Source organism: Brachycentrus maculatus, unplaced genomic scaffold (assembly GCF_059751285.1).
Source record: "Brachycentrus maculatus isolate JH-2025_06_01 unplaced genomic scaffold, ASM5975128v1 h1tg000039l, whole genome shotgun sequence".
In the NCBI taxonomy this organism is placed as follows: Eukaryota; Metazoa; Arthropoda; class Insecta; order Trichoptera; family Brachycentridae; genus Brachycentrus; species Brachycentrus maculatus.
Window position 1 is genome coordinate 2,936,623 of NW_028280793.1, and position 20,105 is coordinate 2,956,727.

General features: G+C 33.6%; 1 protein-coding gene across 2 annotated transcripts in view; it reads right to left on the minus strand.

Moving 5' to 3' along the window:
- Positions 1-2,038: 2,038 nt before the first annotated feature.
- The window catches only part of LOC148312507 (apoptosis-resistant E3 ubiquitin protein ligase 1), a 36,103-nt gene continuing 18,036 nt past the window's right edge, over positions 2,039-20,105 (minus strand). The window contains exons 2-17 of one of the 2 annotated variants that reach the window (XM_088277166.1): positions 16,743-16,899; positions 15,719-15,927; positions 14,747-14,886; positions 13,624-13,764; positions 12,068-12,179; positions 11,078-11,271; positions 10,225-10,423; positions 9,167-9,390; positions 8,455-8,619; positions 7,776-7,953; positions 6,911-7,056; positions 6,609-6,752; positions 5,795-5,968; positions 4,776-4,928; positions 3,074-3,268; positions 2,039-2,360 (exon numbers count right to left, since the gene is read on the minus strand). In XM_088277166.1, coding sequence (XP_088133292.1) covers positions 2,190-2,360; positions 3,074-3,268; positions 4,776-4,928; positions 5,795-5,968; positions 6,609-6,752; positions 6,911-7,056; positions 7,776-7,953; positions 8,455-8,619; positions 9,167-9,390; positions 10,225-10,423; positions 11,078-11,271; positions 12,068-12,179; positions 13,624-13,764; positions 14,747-14,886; positions 15,719-15,927; positions 16,743-16,899 — 2,702 coding nt within the window. In that variant the 3' untranslated portion in view covers positions 2,039-2,189. The remainder of the gene's footprint in view (positions 2,361-3,073; positions 3,269-4,775; positions 4,929-5,794; positions 5,969-6,608; positions 6,753-6,910; positions 7,057-7,775; positions 7,954-8,454; positions 8,620-9,166; positions 9,391-10,224; positions 10,424-11,077; positions 11,272-12,067; positions 12,180-13,623; positions 13,765-14,746; positions 14,887-15,718; positions 15,928-16,742; positions 16,900-20,105) is intronic. The other variant, XM_088277165.1, reaches the window with a different exon arrangement.

The following is a 20,105-nucleotide window of genomic DNA, read 5'->3' on the forward strand; positions in this document are numbered from 1 at the left end:
ACAAAAGCTCCATAATTCGAAATTGAAGTGTCCAAAATTTGGAAATATTTTGAATTACGAATTTGCAAATTTGTAAAACAAAACTTTTCACTTATTTTACAATATTTCAAAAATAACTAAAGCACTGCATGAAACCGTAAATTCAAAATTTAAATTGATGTATATAAATTTCAAACTTCGGGCAAAACATTTTATTAAAATTTCGAAAAAATTAACTGATAATCTGACTCAAAATGTCAAAATATATTTCAAATTATGCGGAAATTTCAATTGTAGCTGTTCAAATTGATGAGCTTTTACTGAACATACTTAAAATGATATCACAAGGTTTTAAGTACAATTGACAAACCAATCATATAGACATTACATTATAATCTCTATAAGTACAATATCAAACAGCATCCAACAAAATAAATACGTAAAGTGTAACCGAGAATAAAGAATATGTCTGTTCTGTACAATAACAAAATTTATTCTGTATTCTTAGTTACCTTTAACTTCAACAATTCGACAAGTATACATTTATTATTATTCGAAGGAAAAACTAATTAATTTCCTATAAAAAATATATTCTATAACAACTAATATGAGTTCAATTTAATTTTAACCCTACACAAGTACAAATATTACTAAAAATAATTAAGAAAAAAACTACATTAAAAACTTTATTTCTACTAAATTCATGTTCCAAAAAATACACAAATCACAACCGACTTTCTATAACAAGCGAAATGGCAACAATATACTAAAGCTGAAAACTAGCGTTATATAATAATACTCATTAATATTTAAAATGTGTTTCATGTATAAATAATCTTTTTTAAAGTTAATTCCTTTTTATGATTATTTTTCCTCCTTTTGAAATAATTTTTTTAAAAGAAAATGTAATTAGTAAATATGTATGTCATAATATGTTGACTAGATATTGATAAAATCATCAAAGAAATGCAGTAATTTGTGTGGTCAAACAAATTAATACATAAATGTGAATGATTTTTTTCTACACCAACATAAAAATTGGTAAAAATATTAAGCATACTAAAATAACATTCTTTTTCGCATTGATTGAGTGCCTGCGAGCAATGAAAATTTTAAATTGCTATCAGGTGATATCCTTGCAAAGCATTTCTATGTATTTATTTCTAAGTTTAAAAGTTAAAATAAATATAGTATTGCAATTATTTATTAAATTATATATCTTAATAGTAAACTTTGGATGAGTGGTAAATAAATAATTTTTGTGGAAATACATTAACTTTGATATATCAACCGCTGCTATGTATACAATTGTAAGCCTTGCATTGATAAATTAGAGTTTAAAAAACAAGTATTTTTTATTATCTATGGTTTCAATACACAATTTTTGTAAGTGGAATTTCTTAGGCGGTGGATTTGATGATTAATAATTGGATGAGAATTGAAAGTGAAATTTCAAGGACGGGTCATGTATTAAGAATATTTCGTTACATGAGAGAGAATAAAGATATGACATAGAGAAAAGGAGAATGAGGCTATATATTCCGACACCAAGGGAATGGAGCAAAAGAGAGCGATGTATACATGATATAATAAGATGTACACGTCAGACGCTATATATAACCAATGAGGTACCATACGTTGTGTAATTATCATCACTGTGTTTTGTGATTATTCATATTTTTACGTTTATATCCAGTGATAAAATGCCAATGATTCGTGGGGGAGACTTGTCTTATGATTATACACATAGAAATGGTCAATATGTATGTAGCGACATAATTGTGTAATTATTTTACATTTCACTAACACATTTAAATTAAAAAAATTCTTAGGTTGGCATGCAATACCACATTACTGACTTTTAACAAATTGTGCACCAAAGACAAGAGTTCATTATTATTTATTATTTAGAAATGAAATAAACTTAGATGACTAAGTTAATTAAAGTTGTATGTAAATAGCCAAGATAAGATTTTTTAAATACATATTATATTAAATTACTCTCTCTCCCATGCACTTTATTTTAAATGGCTGATAGGGTATTGCATGCTTAAAAATATTTTTGAATATTGTTAACAGAAATTGAATAATAAATAAAAAATTGATAATTAATAAATACAAATATTATTTAAATACAATATCACAATAAATGACTTAACACAAACATGATACGAATCTTGCAAATATGCAATTTGAGTACTAAGATTATTCTATATCATGCCGAACCCTTCGCTGCCTTCGTTGATGGCCCAGAGCAAGGCATTAACAAATTGTTCGTAGCAATCGTAGTCCGGAAGGCAAAGTTGATTGAAGCACGTGTGTGCTGTTGGCAATGCGCCGAAGGTATGCGCTGCCGTGAGTTGAAATCTTGGACTCAGCTCCTGCGATATACATTATACCATATTGACAAACTAAACAAAAAAAAATCTCATACAAGGACAGTTAAATTTGTACCCGTGTTAAGGAAGAAACTTTATTTGATATATTCGTGAATATAATCTCCTTTCAGCTTTTTTAAGGTACTATAAACATAAAAGTTTTACATATTGATATTAAGAGATAATGGTTTCCCACCATGTAAATCCAGATCTGTGATTTCTTAAAACCACAATTTTTAAAATCATATGTATATGCTTCAGTTTTGGCAATGACCTCTATGTTTGATGTGAACAGCTTTTGGCATGTTAATTAGAATTACAATAGAACTTACAGAAGCCCAAATTAAGAGAATATTTATAGTATGACTTGAATCTACCTTAAAAACGCCTGATATTATTATTTTTTAATTATTGGGAGGTTGTGTCATAGCGTGTATGTATATTATATCCCGATTCCTCAATAATATTCTCAAATAAACAAATTTAACTTATTTCAAGTGAAAAATATAAACACATTTTTTTTGTAAAACCCTTTTGTTTTTGTCTTAACAATGTCCACTAAATTTGAAAAAGACAATTTTAGCAAATCAAGTCTTTGGTAATTTTAGCATGAACATAAGAAAAAACTACTTAACCCGTTAATCAAATAAACAATAAGTCTGGTTTTTATTTGTAGTTATGGTTTAATTTGTGCAACCGTAAATGAGTAAATATACCTGAAATCCGCCGGGTGGAAGTTGAGAGCAGCCCGTGGTGAACTGGAGAAGGCGAGCACGCTCTTCCGTGGAGAAGTTGGTGACCGCTGCCCAGAACCAGCCAAGAACCCTTTCGAAATCCCTTCCGCTCCCGTTGATGATTGCGTGAGTCTTCCAATCGGTTACTGACACTTCACCGGTGCCACACACCAGCAGCTAAATAAGAATATGAATTGATTATACACATGTCCAGAAAACACAGATCTACATTTACATGTTAGGAAAGGATTGTCTCTTAACACATTTGGGACGGGTGTTTTTTACGTCTGTGGAATGCAGGATGCAGACAGGATTTGATAATTGTGTACATATAGTTTAGACCTTGAATATGAGACCGGCGCAAAAGGTAAAAATACCCTCCCTGTCTTTAAGCATCAATCGACTGAATGGGTAGAAATACCTTTCCCATCCCAAGTGTGATAAATTGAATAAAACATTTTTTTTTACACAAATGTTAGTAATGTTAGTATATAACCATTTACTGAGAATTTTATCCACTGGTTTCGAGACGTACCCATCTTTTCGTCAGGAAAATTACAACGCCAGCATGAAAACAATTCCCATCATTCCCATAGCACAAAAAAATAAAAATGGTTAATTACGAAGTAAATGCTTTAAATATTAATAACATGAATTAAACTATTCAATAATTTGTTTCGGTAGGCTTTTTTTATAATATCCAAGTTTTTATTAAAATCAATTGTTCAAGACCTGCTTTTCAAACCACTCTACGTAAGAATCTCAAATTTGAAAGGATTCTCTAGAAATTTCCTAAATCACCTTTCTCGGATTTTCCATAGATAAATGTGTAGTGAAGCAACTCTATCGGCGTGGCAGGTACTAAATTAAATTTAGAACGTCAACTTGAGTGCATATTCACTGAGTGGACGGCATTGGCCAATTCGATTTAAGCCCAGAGAGCTTTCATAATACATTCTACCGCCGAGTGTGAGTAGCATGGTAGACAGAATATACATTCATACACCACTACATGCGACAATCACACACATACAAGTATCCTAAGTACTTTTTATTTTTAAATTGTTCCAATCATAACTGGATAAAAATTCTCAAATAGTATAGTAGTAGCCCAGTATTTTCAAATTTAGAATTTATTTTGAATGAATTTATCTTTGGTTCTGTTTAAACATTACCATAGATAAAATTATTTATTTGAATTTCTTTAATAATCAATATTGGCGGGATTATTACGAGAAAGACATATTTAACCTAAAAATTAATTTTGTATGTTATTTTTTTTGTTAGATAAATTGCTGTTTTACTTCTGCAATATAACAGAGAAATGCAGCAATAATAAACTCAACAGAACAACTATTTGAGAAAGGCGTTTTTTTTTTTAAAAGTATCTACCTACACTATCGAAAAAATAGATCTGGATTATTGGATAAAAAAAAAATACCGATCTATGTCACCAATATATTATAATTGCATGCCACAAAAATCATATATTTAATAAATGGTGAAAATATTTCATGTTTTATTGACATCTCAACATAGCTAAAGAGGAATATGAAAGTCTGAGTATTTACAGGGCATACGACCTGCCAAAGGCAGGTTTAAGTTTTCATTTTATACATGTGTAACATTCTCCATTCTATCCATGATTGACAACCACACTACTTAAGTTTCAAGGAATACAAACCTCCAGTTCATTTTCGTCAAATATGCTCAGGAGATTATCAGGAATGAGTTGGTTGAGTCCTCGTAAGAATGAATCCACTTCCTCCTTGCATCTGGTAGCTAGTTTATACTGCGCTAAGGCATCTAAATAACGGTGTTTGGTACTATTACAGACCTGAAAATATTTACGATGACAAATTAAAATATGTTCATAGGTGTTTTAATCCTCTTGTATGTTTAAATGTTTTTTTTTAAAAATAAGTGAAAAAATTTTCTACTTTGGAATTTATTACGGTAATTAGGCAAAGAAGCAAAATAAACATATATTTTTTTGGTATTTCAGAAGGGTCTCAAAGGCTTATTTGTATTTGAGGGAACATAATATGGGATTGTAATATTTTTATAATGTTGTCAATAAATCATAATAAATTACATGTGTGGGTAAAATTAAATGTATTTATCTATTCTAATTTAAAAAAAAAAGATTAAGCAGACTTTGGGAATGACTCTCTTTACTTCACAATGATGCAGAATTTTAAAGCCAAATGAATAAATGGCTGCGATTTACTGTTGTTATTGCAATGTATGAGGTATAAAAATGCTTATTTAAATGAGTAAGTTGATAATAAGATGTGATGTACATATTAAGCGTTTTCCAGATGTTTTGCTTTGAAATATATTATATTACATAAATCTAGACCAGTGTTCCGCAAACTTTTTCTATTCAAGGTACACCTACAAAATTAAGAAATTTCAGAGGTGCATATTTACCGTATTATGTTTATTGCGAAATGTGAGCCTACTTAACTGAGCACAGGTAATCAAAATTTGGAGCAATTTTGTTATTTTCACAAAACTAGATTTTTTTTCGCAGCACACCAACTAATCACCAGTGTGCTGCGGCACACACTTTACAGAACAATGATCTAGATTGGTAGTAAAATATTTTAAAATTTATTTATAGGTAACATAAACTCATATACATATTATGTTTGTATTGTATATGGTTTATATTGTATGTATTTAAAATTCCTACAATACCTTGATATGATTTCCATTGGGAATAAGATCTACGCTACAAACTAAATGGCCGGCTTTATCATACTCTTCTTCCACAAAGTATAACTCCGCTCCGCAAGACTGTAGGTCTAAATCGTTATCCAAAATATATTTTACTTTAGACAGATACAGTTCTGGGTCATCTTGCTCAAAGTACTGAAAAAAAACAAATGTTAAATAGTACATTATTTAATTTAGTAGCAGGCTGCCCAGAAATTAAAATAACAACTAATTTATTTTACATGCATCACCGCTGCTAATTGACACTCAGAATTCAGCCAAAATTTGTACTCTGTGTTTTTTTATCATCCATTTTTATAGTGTAGTGTTTAGCATGTTTGGCTACCATGCTGGAGGTCCCGTGTTTGATTCCCAGAGGGGCCAAAATATATACACTGACATCCCCTTATACTACTTCCATTATCTCACCATTCTACACCATTGGTTGCAGATAAGAGTCAGTAGTATTTTATTGATTTTTATATTTTGTTGTTCACTTAAATGGCCAAAACATGTTTTCGATATAAGAGTGGCCGCCAATATTGTGGAATATTTGAAGCGGAAAGAGCCAGGATTGGAATCACTGACTTGACTGTTGATAACGCATGCCCAACCATTAACCAGCAACTACTATTTATCGATTTACTGATTCCTGAAGATGCTTAGAGCTGCCTGAATTATCGCGGCAGTGGTAAAAATGATAATCGAAACACAGCATTAGATGTAATAAAAATTTAAGATAAAATAACAGTTTATTAAAAGGAATGTCATATAAATGGAAAGAGTATATTCCAACCTTATAGTGGACTCGTAAGCCGATGATTTGAGCAAGAAAGCTCCGGGTGAATCTTGCCCGCACTAGTTGACGATACGATCCTCCCAGCGCGCTTTCATACAGACATTTACCAACGATTTTTCCTGCTAATTCAAAATGTTTGAGCTGAAAAAAATATTTTATCATTAGTATCATACTTTGACATTTTTGGAAGTGTTTTGATAATTGAAGCCATTACTAGCCATTGATCTTTTGTAGTAATCCTTGATTACTCAATAATGCCAAAAATTATTAATTTTAAATAACAAATATATTGAACAAACCTTAAGCTGTGGTGGACGAATTGGATTGGGATGAACAAGACCAGTAGGGGAATCATGGAGGGAAGAAAATAATCCAAACTGGGAATCAAACAGCTTTCCACACAATAACGAGAACCATTCCCTTCTCACTCCGCCCCAGTCAACAGCTTAAAAAAAGTTTTATTTTATCTATTTATATCATAATTGTGTAAAAAAGTGCTAGGTGAAGATAGTCCGGATCAAATATTATTTGAGCTTCTACAGATCATAAATATAAATATGCAAACATTGCAAGAATGGATAGTAATATTTATTGATTTACACTATCAGATGGAATTGTAATTCTAAAACAGGTAGTTCGTGAAGGGGAGTTTTTTAGTGGCGTTACACAAAATGAACGATGAATGATAAGGAGAGCATTATGTGTAACATTTACCATTCCATCCATGATTGACAACCACACTACCCAAATTTCGGTAGAATCTTACATGCATTTCATGAAGGTCTTCGCTAAATAAAAAAACTACGGAACTCGGAAAAAAGCCACAGATGGTGCCGAGAGCTCACATGTGAAAGAAAGTGTCAGTTAAAGGACATACATAACTTTTGAAATTTCAGTAGTGTGGTTGTCAATCATGGGTAGAATGGTGAATGTTACACACCATTTTTGTTATGTCCATATTTCATATCCACCCTTGCTAATCTATTTTTTAATAGCTCTTTTATAAACAGTTTCTTTATTTAGCGATTTTGTACAACTGTAATACCAATAATAATGTAACAGGATTTACAAACATGGACTCGAATCTCTTGTCACAGACTCATATCTGATTGTAAGCCTTTCGAGAACACAAATGTAAAATCTCCAAGTGACTGCCAAACTTACCTTGTTCTCCTTGAAATGTGACATCGAAGTTGCGACACCAATCCGCTACACTGTAGTGCTTGGTTGCTTTAAGGCTGCTTTGAACTAAGCTGTCTCTGCACACTCTCATGGAAAGCTTCTCATGCTGATGGCGACTGTGGAACTTTCGAACTTCGCAGTAGAAGAAGTCTTGTTTGTCCTGTTTAAAGGAATAGTTATTCAAAAATCATATGAGCAAGGACACTTTTCACTTTTTTATTATTACTACATACTAACATTATCATCATACTGTATGCCGGAACATCACATCCTGACAAAGGTACACTCCTAGATTCCTCTACATCCATACATCTAGTCACGCATGGTCTTCAGTTATGCATACTTTTGACGCAACCCCATATTAGGTTGGAAATAGGTCATATTTATTGAGACTCCCTTGGGAATTAAACCCAGGGCCTCAAACATGGTAGCCTAACACGCTAACTACTACCTACAGAGGTGGGCATATATATATACGTCTACCTCCGTGCCATTTTTGTAAAATACTACCTCAAGGGCACTTCACGTAAACCCTGCACATCTGAATTACAGGCGAGTAGGTGCATAAAAAATCATTTCATGCAAGTGTATGTGTCATCATTGTTTTACATTATTAAAAGGCCAAAAATTTCAAATTATATTAGAAAAATGATTAGTCAACCTTGAATGTTTCCGATCCTCCGATATTCTTCAGCAAAAATTGTGTAAATGTTGCAGCGATGACATCCCGATCGGGAGATGACAGTTCTATAGGAGGTTGAGTACCATCATCCACTAGGAACACACCACTAGTTCCGGGAACACCGCTGCCGGAACAGAAGATCAGCTGGAAACATTTTATTTTGCCATAATATATTCCCACAAATTCCCAATTTTAGTGGCTAATCTGCAGGCAACAAAGTAAGGATATATGAGATAAATGTGAAACATTTATCACAAACACCCATACCAATAAAAAATTAACATTTCTTGAATTTATTTTGCAATTAGGGGGAATCGAACCCGCAATCCCAGTTTTGCAGTCAATAGCCTACCCGACTACGCCACGGTGCCTGTCAAATGGCTAAATTATCTATATATTACCATTATAAAAAGTTGTAAATTTTGTAAAAAAATACCTAAAAAAACTCAATTCTTCAATGTAATTTATAAGCCACAGATTTTTTTAAACTTTTTTCTAGAACACGTGTGAACAGAATTAGCTGTGCAAAAATACAAACACCGATCGACTGCTGAAACTATACTAAATATAACTATACAGTTTTACACCACAATTAAATATGACACACGGTGAACAAATAACGTAATTCATTTATAAACAGAAGCGTTTGCCGCTTGATGTTGCCGCTACTCAGTATTTGAACCTTTCTTACCTTAGTGGAAGGACACAGTCGAAATGTAGCTAATCTCTTTGGTATAAACTTCAGAATCATTTCTTTAAGAGTCAACTGTTTGGGGCTAACATGGCACAGCACTTTACGAGGTTTGGGAGGCTTATCTGACGAAGACCCGTGGAGGGAAGATAAAAGCCGGGCCTCGTAACATATATTGTGACTTTTAGATGATACATTCTTCTGGACTATAGCTGCGTCACTAGCTAAAAGACAAAATAAAAACCAGTTGTATAATTTTACAGATAGTACTGTAATTTATGCACTATAAGACACTTTTTTCATTAAAAAATTGCCTCCAAAAACCAGGAGTGTCCTTATACTTAAAATTAATATAAAAATGTCCAATGTTTGATTTGAAATTTCAGCAACTCATATATGTATTCCATGCCGCAATTCATATATCTCTATCTGGCAACATTTTAGTGATGGGAATTGTACAATGAAAAATTTAAACCATCACACTACACAGGTATTTGTAGTACATTTATAAAAATACACTACAATTGTGTAATGCTATGTTTTATGACTATCAATAGGAAGAAGAATAATATTTAGATAACAAATTTCAGGGATTTTAAAGGTCAGTTTAGTATTGTAAAATAAAAAGTTTTTTAGTCTAGCTTTGGAATATGATAATAAAAAAGGTAAACATATCATATTATTAAAAAATTGCTTAAAAGTAAGATGCGTCTTTAAGTCCGTAGCGTGTTATAGTTTGTAAAATACGGTATACTCGGTGTAATAGATATACATATTTTACCTGTTAACCGGGCGGGACGCATAAATAAGTCAAACGTTAGCAATATCGGGTACGGGTAGGACATATGAATACGTCCTTGAAATATATGTTTATTATATTATATATATATGGGCGTATATTTTTTGAACAACAAAGGTATTAGTCATCCATACATGTCTCGATATGAATTTAAGACACGGAGTGAATCAGTATTCACACCCGTTACAAGTTGGCTAATTGGACAGCGGACCGCCCAGTTAACAAGTTTAAAAAAAAAATAATGAGTTTGCAGTTTTACCAGTAAGAACAATGCAGTCAAATTCTCCATTGTGGAGCGTAACATTGTTGAAATTTAATAAGGCACGATAAATTCCATTCTGCGTAAAGCAAACTGTCACAACAAGCCGCTGATTTACGGTATCATAGTTGTACGTAGCCGAGGACGACAGCTTGTCATCTACAGGACAGCCCAGCTGGGAGATTTGTATACTATAACCCTGAAATATAAAACATTTGTTAAAGATTAAGATTGAAATAGTAATTTTATAAAAATAACCAAGTGAATAAGGATTTCATTATGATATTTATTGATTTGGCATTAAGGCCATTCTTGCAAACAAAGAATTTAATCAGGGTTCGACGACCAGAGAGGTAACAAGTCCCTGTACTCCCAATTTTATTGAAGAATATATATTGGATGCCTTTTATAATATACATAGAAAAAATATTTTGATAATTTTTTTAAACACCTTACTTTCAATAACTCTTCATTTCAAAACCATATATTTATTATCAAGAAAAACTAATTATTTTTAAATACAAAAACAGTGTTTTAAGAAAAATATCAATTATGTAAAATGTTACCTGGATTTAGAGAAAATTAAGTTGTGACTTATCGAATACTGGGCCTTAACTTTATGGAATCATATGTTGATTATTAAAAATTAAACACTTAATAGAATAATAATTGAGTTTTATTTCACATAGTTTCGAAAACTACAGATGTTTTTGTCGAAAGTTTTTGTGATCATCTATTGATGAAAAACATTTGTAGTTTTTGAAACTAGTCGTGTGAAATAAAACTCGATTAGTGGTTTAATACAAGTGTTTAATTTTTATAAATTAAATTTTTACTAAGTAAAATGAGTTACTTCGGTGGGGTTGTCGGTGGACTGGAATGTGCAGGGGTTGTTGTAGGTGTCTCGCGGCTGCACGTGGATGTTGTGCGGGGTGTTCTGTGTGCACACCAGAGTGGCCGTGTGGCGCACCACCACGCTCTTGCGGGGGTCCACGGCACCCGACACAAACGACTTTTGGAATGGGCTGCCCGCAATCGCAACGCTACCTGGAATTTGCATCCAATCAAATTAATCCAGATGCATTTTAAAACGTACGACACATGGATCATCTCAAAATGCATGAGAACAGTGTTTCCCAATCTTATTTGTACCATGCCCCCACTTCAACGATTCAAAAATCTTCACGCCCACCCCTCCCCCTTTTCAAACTTTTATTTACCACACAAATTCAGAAGAAAAAAAAATATTTCAATGAAAAAAAAGCAATTTATAATATTTTTATTTAATTTTCATAAATAAACAACATATTTATTTTATTAATTGTTTCGGCATTAACTTTGTGGTAAGACATGTTACAATGATTAAAGAAAACACTTGTTTTATACCACTTGAGTTTTATTAAAGACTACATGTTTCGAAAGTTAAACTTCCATCATTCAGGTCTGTATAATAACTCAAGTGGTATAAAACAAGTGTTTTCTTTAATCATTGTAACATATTTATTAATATTACATTACACTCGAATGAAAATTACGTTGACACCAATCACTAAAAATAATATGGAAAAGTACAAATAACGATGTTGCCATCATCTCTAAAAGTCAGAGTTTCAACAAATATTTTTTCTTGGAATATGCCTTTTTCGATAACAATGTAAGATATATTAATACATAGTTAATTAAAGAGCTGCGTATTGCCCCTCCAAGACATTCAAATTCCCCTACGTTGGGAAACACTGCTATAGGCAATACCAAAAGACAGATACAAAACATTTTCCCATCTGCTACATATGATTGGAATTATGTAAGGTACATTTCAATAGTTGATAAAAGAGATACATACCAATCATGACAGATATGCTGTATGTCCCGGAAGTTCTGACAGTAAATTTTACTTTGGCAATATTGGCACTATTTGGGTCTGTAGGGGATCCCAATTCACTAACTGTACTTATCTGCAAATCAACCAACAAAAATATATCAAAACATACAATGATTATACATAACTTTATAGCTCATTTGGTGCAACAATGACGTAATTATACTTTTTTTTAAAAACAAGTTAAATATGTCAAAATGTGCGGAAATATTATTTACATGGGGAGAAACATGGACAGAATATATTTTGTGGTGGAATGCTGCAAGATGGCGCGTGTGTCATTTTAGAATTAGTAAAATGGCGCCATTTCTGTTGCTACAATGTCTGAATGGCATTTCCTGTAATATTTCTAAAAGTGTAATTATGCCATTGTTGCACCAAATGATTGATATAGTGATAAAGTACTGAGCAAATAAAAAGCTTTAGTAAAAAAATGAACTAAATATTCTCTACTTAGTATATTTTAACACATAATACATAATGTATAAACACTAATATATATTAACACATTGTTCTCAGGCGGTTTTTTCATCAACCTTGACCCTAATTATACTCAAGACAGTCTGCCGCCCGACCCTCAGTATACTAATTACAAGTAACCGCATACCCAGTTTGGATCTGTACAATGTTTTTTGGCATCTCTCGCGCTCTACCAAAGTTACCTTTGGTAGAGCGCGCAGAACGCTTACAAGCATCTCCTGCTCTGTACTAACAGTATGTAAAAGACGTTTTTAGGCGTTTTCCGCAATCAATTTGTTAGTTAAATACAGGCCATAAATGCAAGTGAGATATTCAAATGTAAAATATAAATGCTGATGTCTGGAAATGAGTATTGTGCCAACCCACTCTACCATGGCAACCCAAATCGAGTGAAATAACGAACACCCTACACGAAGCCCGCAACGAACGGAAACGAGCCCGTTACACTTCGCCGCCGCCCGTCCTCCGATCGACACATATTTCAACTGTTCTCATATTAGAATCACGCGATTATTCTTAAGTATTTTCTTGATTGTAATTTTATAGAACTGAATAAATTTGTTTTAAAAGTAATCCGCTTTCATCTTGCTTCCCTTCTGATAAATTAAAGTGGTATTCAACTAGAAACCACAGTATCATTGATTCATTTTCCAACTGTTGAAAACGAAATAATAAGAAAATAAAAAATATTCACACTAGGAATTCAAAGGAATCGCATATATTCCAACATAAAAAATTATGCACATAACAAAAGTTTAAAAAAAATTACAATATACAATATACATGAAGATGACTAGCACTTTTTTCTATTTTGGTTCAAATAAATGTGCTTTGGTTCAAAATTATTCATTCTGGCTCAAAGTTACCTACACTATTTAAAAGTTACCCGATTTGGCTCAATGTTACCCTTACCGGTTAATAAATAATCAATCTACCATATTTTGGTGAATATGTCTTATTAGATACTTGATACACATGAAAATAGTCATTTTAAATGTAGAGCTTAATAGATGTTCTGAGTGAAATATTAAAGTACGTACCTTTCTTGCTCCATGTGAAACTGTGACGCAAAGTTGATCTGTATCACAGATGGGATATGGTTGGCCGTTACGTTGGAAGAACTTCACAGTGAAGCAGACAGTGCTGCCAACGGACTGCGGTTCTATCCACTCCCATTCCACCTACAAATGCATAACAAAATACACTTAGTAACTAACCATCAAGCTCCTACACCACAGGGGTAGGTTCTCATAATGCCAGACTGCTTTGTCTTTGCAAACAATTTTCACCTCTTTCACACTCACGCATCTCCTCATGCATACCCGCCAATTGTTAGGACTCCTGACCTGACCACTGTCAAGTATTTGGCATACTTGACAGTGTCTATGTCTATTTTGTCATATTGGAGGTTATGTTCCCAGCAATGCTATTACGTTTTTTTTTTTTTTGGTTACGGTTTAACTCTTACCCTTTTATTAATAAAATTCATAGATATATATGTTTCTACTTGTTTGCGTTATATAAGATAAAAAAGTTAAACGAGCTCGCCAGTTGCTATTTTACCCTTTTTATTGGAATTCATTAGAAATTCTTCGATAAATTACCAAATTTTATATTATTTTTTCATTGTTTATTTCTTTGACTATTATAGTAAGACTTTTTTTTTCGATGTCAGGTCTTTTTACATTGATTAATTGCTTCTGTTTTGTTTTTTTTTGCACTGGACAACTTTAAGTTGTGTAAAATCTTTAAATAAATAAAAAAACAGATATTTTATTCTATAATTGTGAAAAAAACACGACCATCAAGTGGTTATCAAACGCAAAATGGTGGTTTCATTTTTTTATTTTAAGGAATGACCCCCAAAGTCCCTACATTTAGAAGCTTGTCTGCAGCTAGGATAGTAAGGATAGGGAAGGGATGTGAAAAATACATCACAAACACCCAGACCAATTAAAAATAAATCTTTCTTGAATTTATTTTGCAAATGGCGGGAATTGAACCCGCGATGCCAGTTTTGCAGTTGAGCATCTACCCAACTACGCCACGGAGCCTGCCTTTTCTTTAATTACTTTTGAAATATGATAAAGTTGGTGATGCCATGACGATGAGTCAAAGCTAAATTCAACATATTTACCGATGTCATATAATGCGAATACATACCTTGCAATTGGGAGGATGTAAATATTTTCCGGTGACATATTGCAGGAGGGAATGTTTTGCTTCGGGAGCGAGGGAAGGTTGGGTCATGGCTGCCAAGGTGACCAGTCCAGCCACAGACACAGACACCACCAACATGCCACCTAAAACAAAGCGCGCAAATTTTAATGCCGTTGAATGCAATCATGTTTAATTCGACTATATTTAGCATTACACATTGATTATGGATAAGTTATCCATTTTGTTATCTCGATATAAACAAGAAATTAATCGTAATATTTATAGCTTAGAACTGAATCGATTTGGATAATCTGCATTAACAAAGTAGATAAGAAACAATTAATTACTTGACAGCGACATAGGTGCAATAGTGGATTTTTATAAAATGGGAATACCGTTCTAAATGCATTAAATATTTAAAGCACATTTTTTATGTTACTATATCATATCAAACCCTTATCCACACCCCAATGATGCATAGGGACTGCATCATATAAACACAGTGGTATCTTGATTGTTAACACATGAAGGAAAGGTGATCAGCCCTCCGCTTCAGGTACCAGTCCAAGGTAATATTGAATAAACATATTAGAGTGAAAAAATCATTTATTTGACCCCCCCTTGGGAATCCAACCCGGGACCTCCAGAACGGTAGCCGAGCGAGCTGACCATTACACTAGAAGGCAGACACAGGTGTTACTATAAATATATAAATTATATTATAAGTGTTTTAACTGGAGATGAAACCTGGCATTTGGCTGGCTTAGCCTCATTGAGCATACCGCACTAAATGTGAGGTCATAAAAATCAGGTCAGACTGCCCAAAACATGGGGCCACACGGTACCTGACCTGCATACTCTCAAATATTTCCAAATTATGTCGGGATTCTGACTACCAACACCGTCTATTGATGATATAACACAATCAAATCATTTATCGGCTTGTTACACGTTTTACGGAAGGGAGGACTCTACCCCATGTCCAGGCGTCCTGGTGGCGGCTGTTCTTGACCACGGTGCTCCAGAGCTCGGCCTTGAGCGAGCGGAGCCCTTCCTGGTCGGAGGGCAGTCCGCGGCGCGCGGCGGCCCACGCGGCCAGCTCCCGCCCGGCCAGCGCGGTCGCAGCCGCCGAATCCTCCAGCCAGTACACGTCCTCTAGGGACGTCACGTCCAGACTCAGCAGTCTGGAGACAGGGAGTGAAGAGGATGTAATAATAATAATAATCATTTTGGATAATTTATGCAGTATTTTTGTAAAATTCTACCTCAAGAGTGCTTCACTGTGATTTGATTGGTGAAAAAAAGATTGTGGAAATGATTTAGCAAACCTTTTTCTTATATAGCATTTTAAGAGCATCCCATACTATTTGTCCACAACAGCAATGGCACACTCGTCAAATATAGTGCGTTGAGACATCTATCAACCAATTTGTTTGGAACACACAGCGCTTTCACATACTTATGAGCCATATTATGTTTTGATTTATACATAAGTAGACAGAGTTTACACTCTACCCTTTTGGGAAAGCGTAACCAGTGCAGTTGGTGAAGTAAGGGGTTATGTGACTGAATTAAGAAGTTCCAAAAAACTCAGTGTCGCTGCAGCGTTTAACACTGATTGCAGTCGAGTAACTATCAGTACCTTGTATAGATGTGGTGCAAGTGGTGTGAGATCAGCCACTGGCCTAAGTACCTTGTATATATGTGGCGCAAGTGGTGTGAGATCAGCCACTGGCCCAAGTACCTCGTATAGATGTGGCGTAAGTGGTGTGAGATCAGCCACTGGCCAAGTACCTTGTATAGATGTGGTGCAAGGGTGTGAGATCAGCCACTGGCCCAAGTACCTTGTATATATGTGGCGCAAGTGGTGTGAGATCAGCCACTGGCCTAAGTACCTTGTATATATATATGGCGCAAGTGGTGTGAGATCGGCCACTGGCCCAAGTACCTCGTATAGATGTGGCCCAAGCGGTGTGAGATCAGCCACTGGCCTACGAACCTTGTGTAGATGTGGTGCAAGTGGTGTGAGATCAGCCACTGGCGCAGCACGAGGCGCTGCTGCAGCAGGCGGGCTGCGCGCCTCAGCCGCTGCTCGTCCTGGGCGGGCAGCTCCGGCAACTCCTCGGGGGTGCCGCATGACGTCAGAGACGATATTCCTGAAAATAAATCTAATACTGTTGAAAATTGTTGCTCAGTATTGTGTTTATATGTATATTTGTGTAGATGGTCAGGTGGAGTGTCAAACTACATAAGAAACAACTATAGTTATCCATTTAACAAAATGGATTTTTCTCATGATGTGTTATTATTGGCTAATAAATTAATATGAAAAATCACAAGACTATCGGTACGATTCTTATTGAAATCTGTAGATAAATAAGGGAGATGTGAAGGTTTAAACATTAGATATTTGAATAAAACGAAAAACGGACACTGCTATACGTCATCAAATTATACGTCATCAAATTTTACGTCATCGGGTGTGTTATGGGGCGTATCCCTTTCTATATCTGCTTTATAGAGCTGTAATAGTAGTAGTGTGGATTCGTTTCTGTGACGTCATTCGCTGCCAACTTACGAAACCAACGTTCTTACGAAGGCGAATTTTGCAAAAGAAAATGACAAATGAAAATATTAATTATATCGGCTGTTATAAATACAAAACGAGTCTAATACAATCCTTTGTAGGTTGAGTATGTTAAATAAGATAGTCCTTCCGTCTGAAAATGATCCATTACTGTCGACTAGGGTAATCATTTAGAAGTGAAAGTTTGTAAAAATAAAAATTAAAATAAAAATCATTTTACTGACAATTATTTAAAAATCGGAGATGTCAAATGCATCGAGGGATATTTTCAGCTACACAAAAAGTATAGCTCTTTTCGAAATCCGGTCATTACCGAAATCCGGCGCCAGATAGCCCGCAATTTCGGCTACAAAACGCCGGATAATAATTTCTCTAAAACGGCCATTATTTGTCAAATTAATGTCCCGTTATAATTTCGGTCCGGAATTAACATAATGTTTTCCGCTAGGAGACTTAACCCTCTTTACATAATTACAAATTTAACAAATTGCCCCGTTTTTACAATAACAAAAACATGCAGTAAGCATCATAACATAATCATATGATATTTTAATTAAAAGGACAGTGATAGAGGTAGGTCGTAAGTAAAGGGTTAACTATTGAAAATAAATAAATTAAAAAGGTGTATTGAACTCGGACAAATGTATATAGAAGTCATATTATTTTTTGACATCTCATCGAATATGAAGAAGAATATGGAAGTCTGGGCATTTACGGGGCTGACGACCGTCATAGGCTGGTTTAAGTGATCACTTTACACATGTGTAACATTCACCAATTCTACCCATTATTGACAACCACACTACTCAAATTCTTGGAAGTTCTATATATATGAACCAATTTTGAAACGTTGTTATTGGATCACTAGAACTTCACTAGAGACATCTATTGGTGCGATGAAAAGAAGCTTTTTATTGAGCAGAAACTCTTTTATCAGAATGCGAGGTCCGAATCCTGGATTATAATCACACACATTTGACCAGATAATTTATTTACAACATTTTGAGTGTGTCCAAATACTTGTTCACAAATCTGGATTATCTCCAATTATAGGAGTATTTTTCATATTATTTTTTAGATGTTAAAGAATAATATGAAAAATTCTCCTATAATTGGAGATAATCCAGATTTGTGAACATGTATTTGGACACACTCAAAATGTTGTTAGTAAGTTCTTCATAATATAAAAGAAATTTAAAATATAAAATAATTATCGAGTTGTATCAAAATGCATGGAAGAAACAAGAGATTTTAGGTTTGCAAAGATGGCGACCATTAAACCGTGACCTTGGTGCATAAATACTCCATTATGTATGTAAATTACACCAAAGTAAGGATTTGCATACGTTGAAATTCCAGTCTAGGATCACACTTTAAAATTATTTAAAAAAAATACATTGCGCAAGATACTTAAAACAGCATTATAGGAGAAAATATTCGTCTGGAAATGTAGATGTTTTTTAAATAAACGAATATTGGTGAAATGGAAATGTTTGAATATTGATAACCATAATCAATCACAGATAGATGATTGATTATATTCGAATACGCTAATGACTTAAGAATGAATAATCGTTTAATATTGGGGGTCAGCAACCTTTTTTTTCTAACGTAAAAATTAGCATCGATGGGCCTGGAAGCAAACTTAAAAAGAGGATATTTATATACGTATTTTTTTTAAAAATACATAAGATTATTCCAAGGCGGTGTTGGTATTGGATATTTTTAAACACATCCGGTTAAAATTAACAAAAAAAAATTATTTCATTAATTGATTCGGCAGTCACTTTGTGGTAAAAAATATTACATGAATAATTTAAGGTATTATAGATACAAGAATTGAGTTGACATCAAAACCGGTTTTCGACTTTTGTCTGTCAAACTGGGCTACGAAGTTACGTTTTACCATCCAAATTGATTGCAAATGATCATAGCCTTTTCACATTAAAAAGTAAGATCAAACATAGATATCGCCTTTCAACAACGTCATATATCAAAAAACTTGATTTTTCAGGAGATCGTTTTTAAAGTTTGAAAATATAAAACAATGTATTAAAAATAAATATCAAGCCACTTATTGAACTTTCTACTGTGCAACAGATCTTTTTAGGTAAAACCTGAAGATTTTTTCTTCATTTGAAAAATATTTAGTACTTTTATTTAAAAAAAATTAAACATTACCTTTTCTTCAAAATGCAAAAACAACACTTTCTGCCCTGTATCGGGTAAATATTATGTTAAAAATATGGCACTTTTGGTGGGATATAGTACATTTTCTGGGCATTCCGAAAACATGCACAAATGAAAATTGACGATTTTTGTTATATGACGTTGTTGAAAGGAGTGAGCGATATATCATTTTCCGCTGGATTTTAAACATGGTGGATAAACTGCGTAGTAAATCATATTTTGCAACTCCTCAAATCTATTGACCGTTTTATTGTGGCGCTAATTTTTGTTGATTTGAAATTTTGAAAATATTTAAAGCATTATTAGTTCGTGGGCCTCAGGTTGACGACTGCTGTTATAGATAATCGCTTACAGAGATACTAGAATATTATGCTAAAGACTGGTGAATAAAAGATGATGGAAAATTGATCGCAGAGATATTTGAATCTATAAAATATGTAGTTGATCTTAAACGATTATTCTACTTTTACCGCACACATATGGTGTATAGGGCATCGCATCGGGTCGATGCGGTGTTAACCTGATCATTAATTAATGAAGTCATCAGACATGAAGTGATCAATCTGCAACATCAGATTCTTGAAA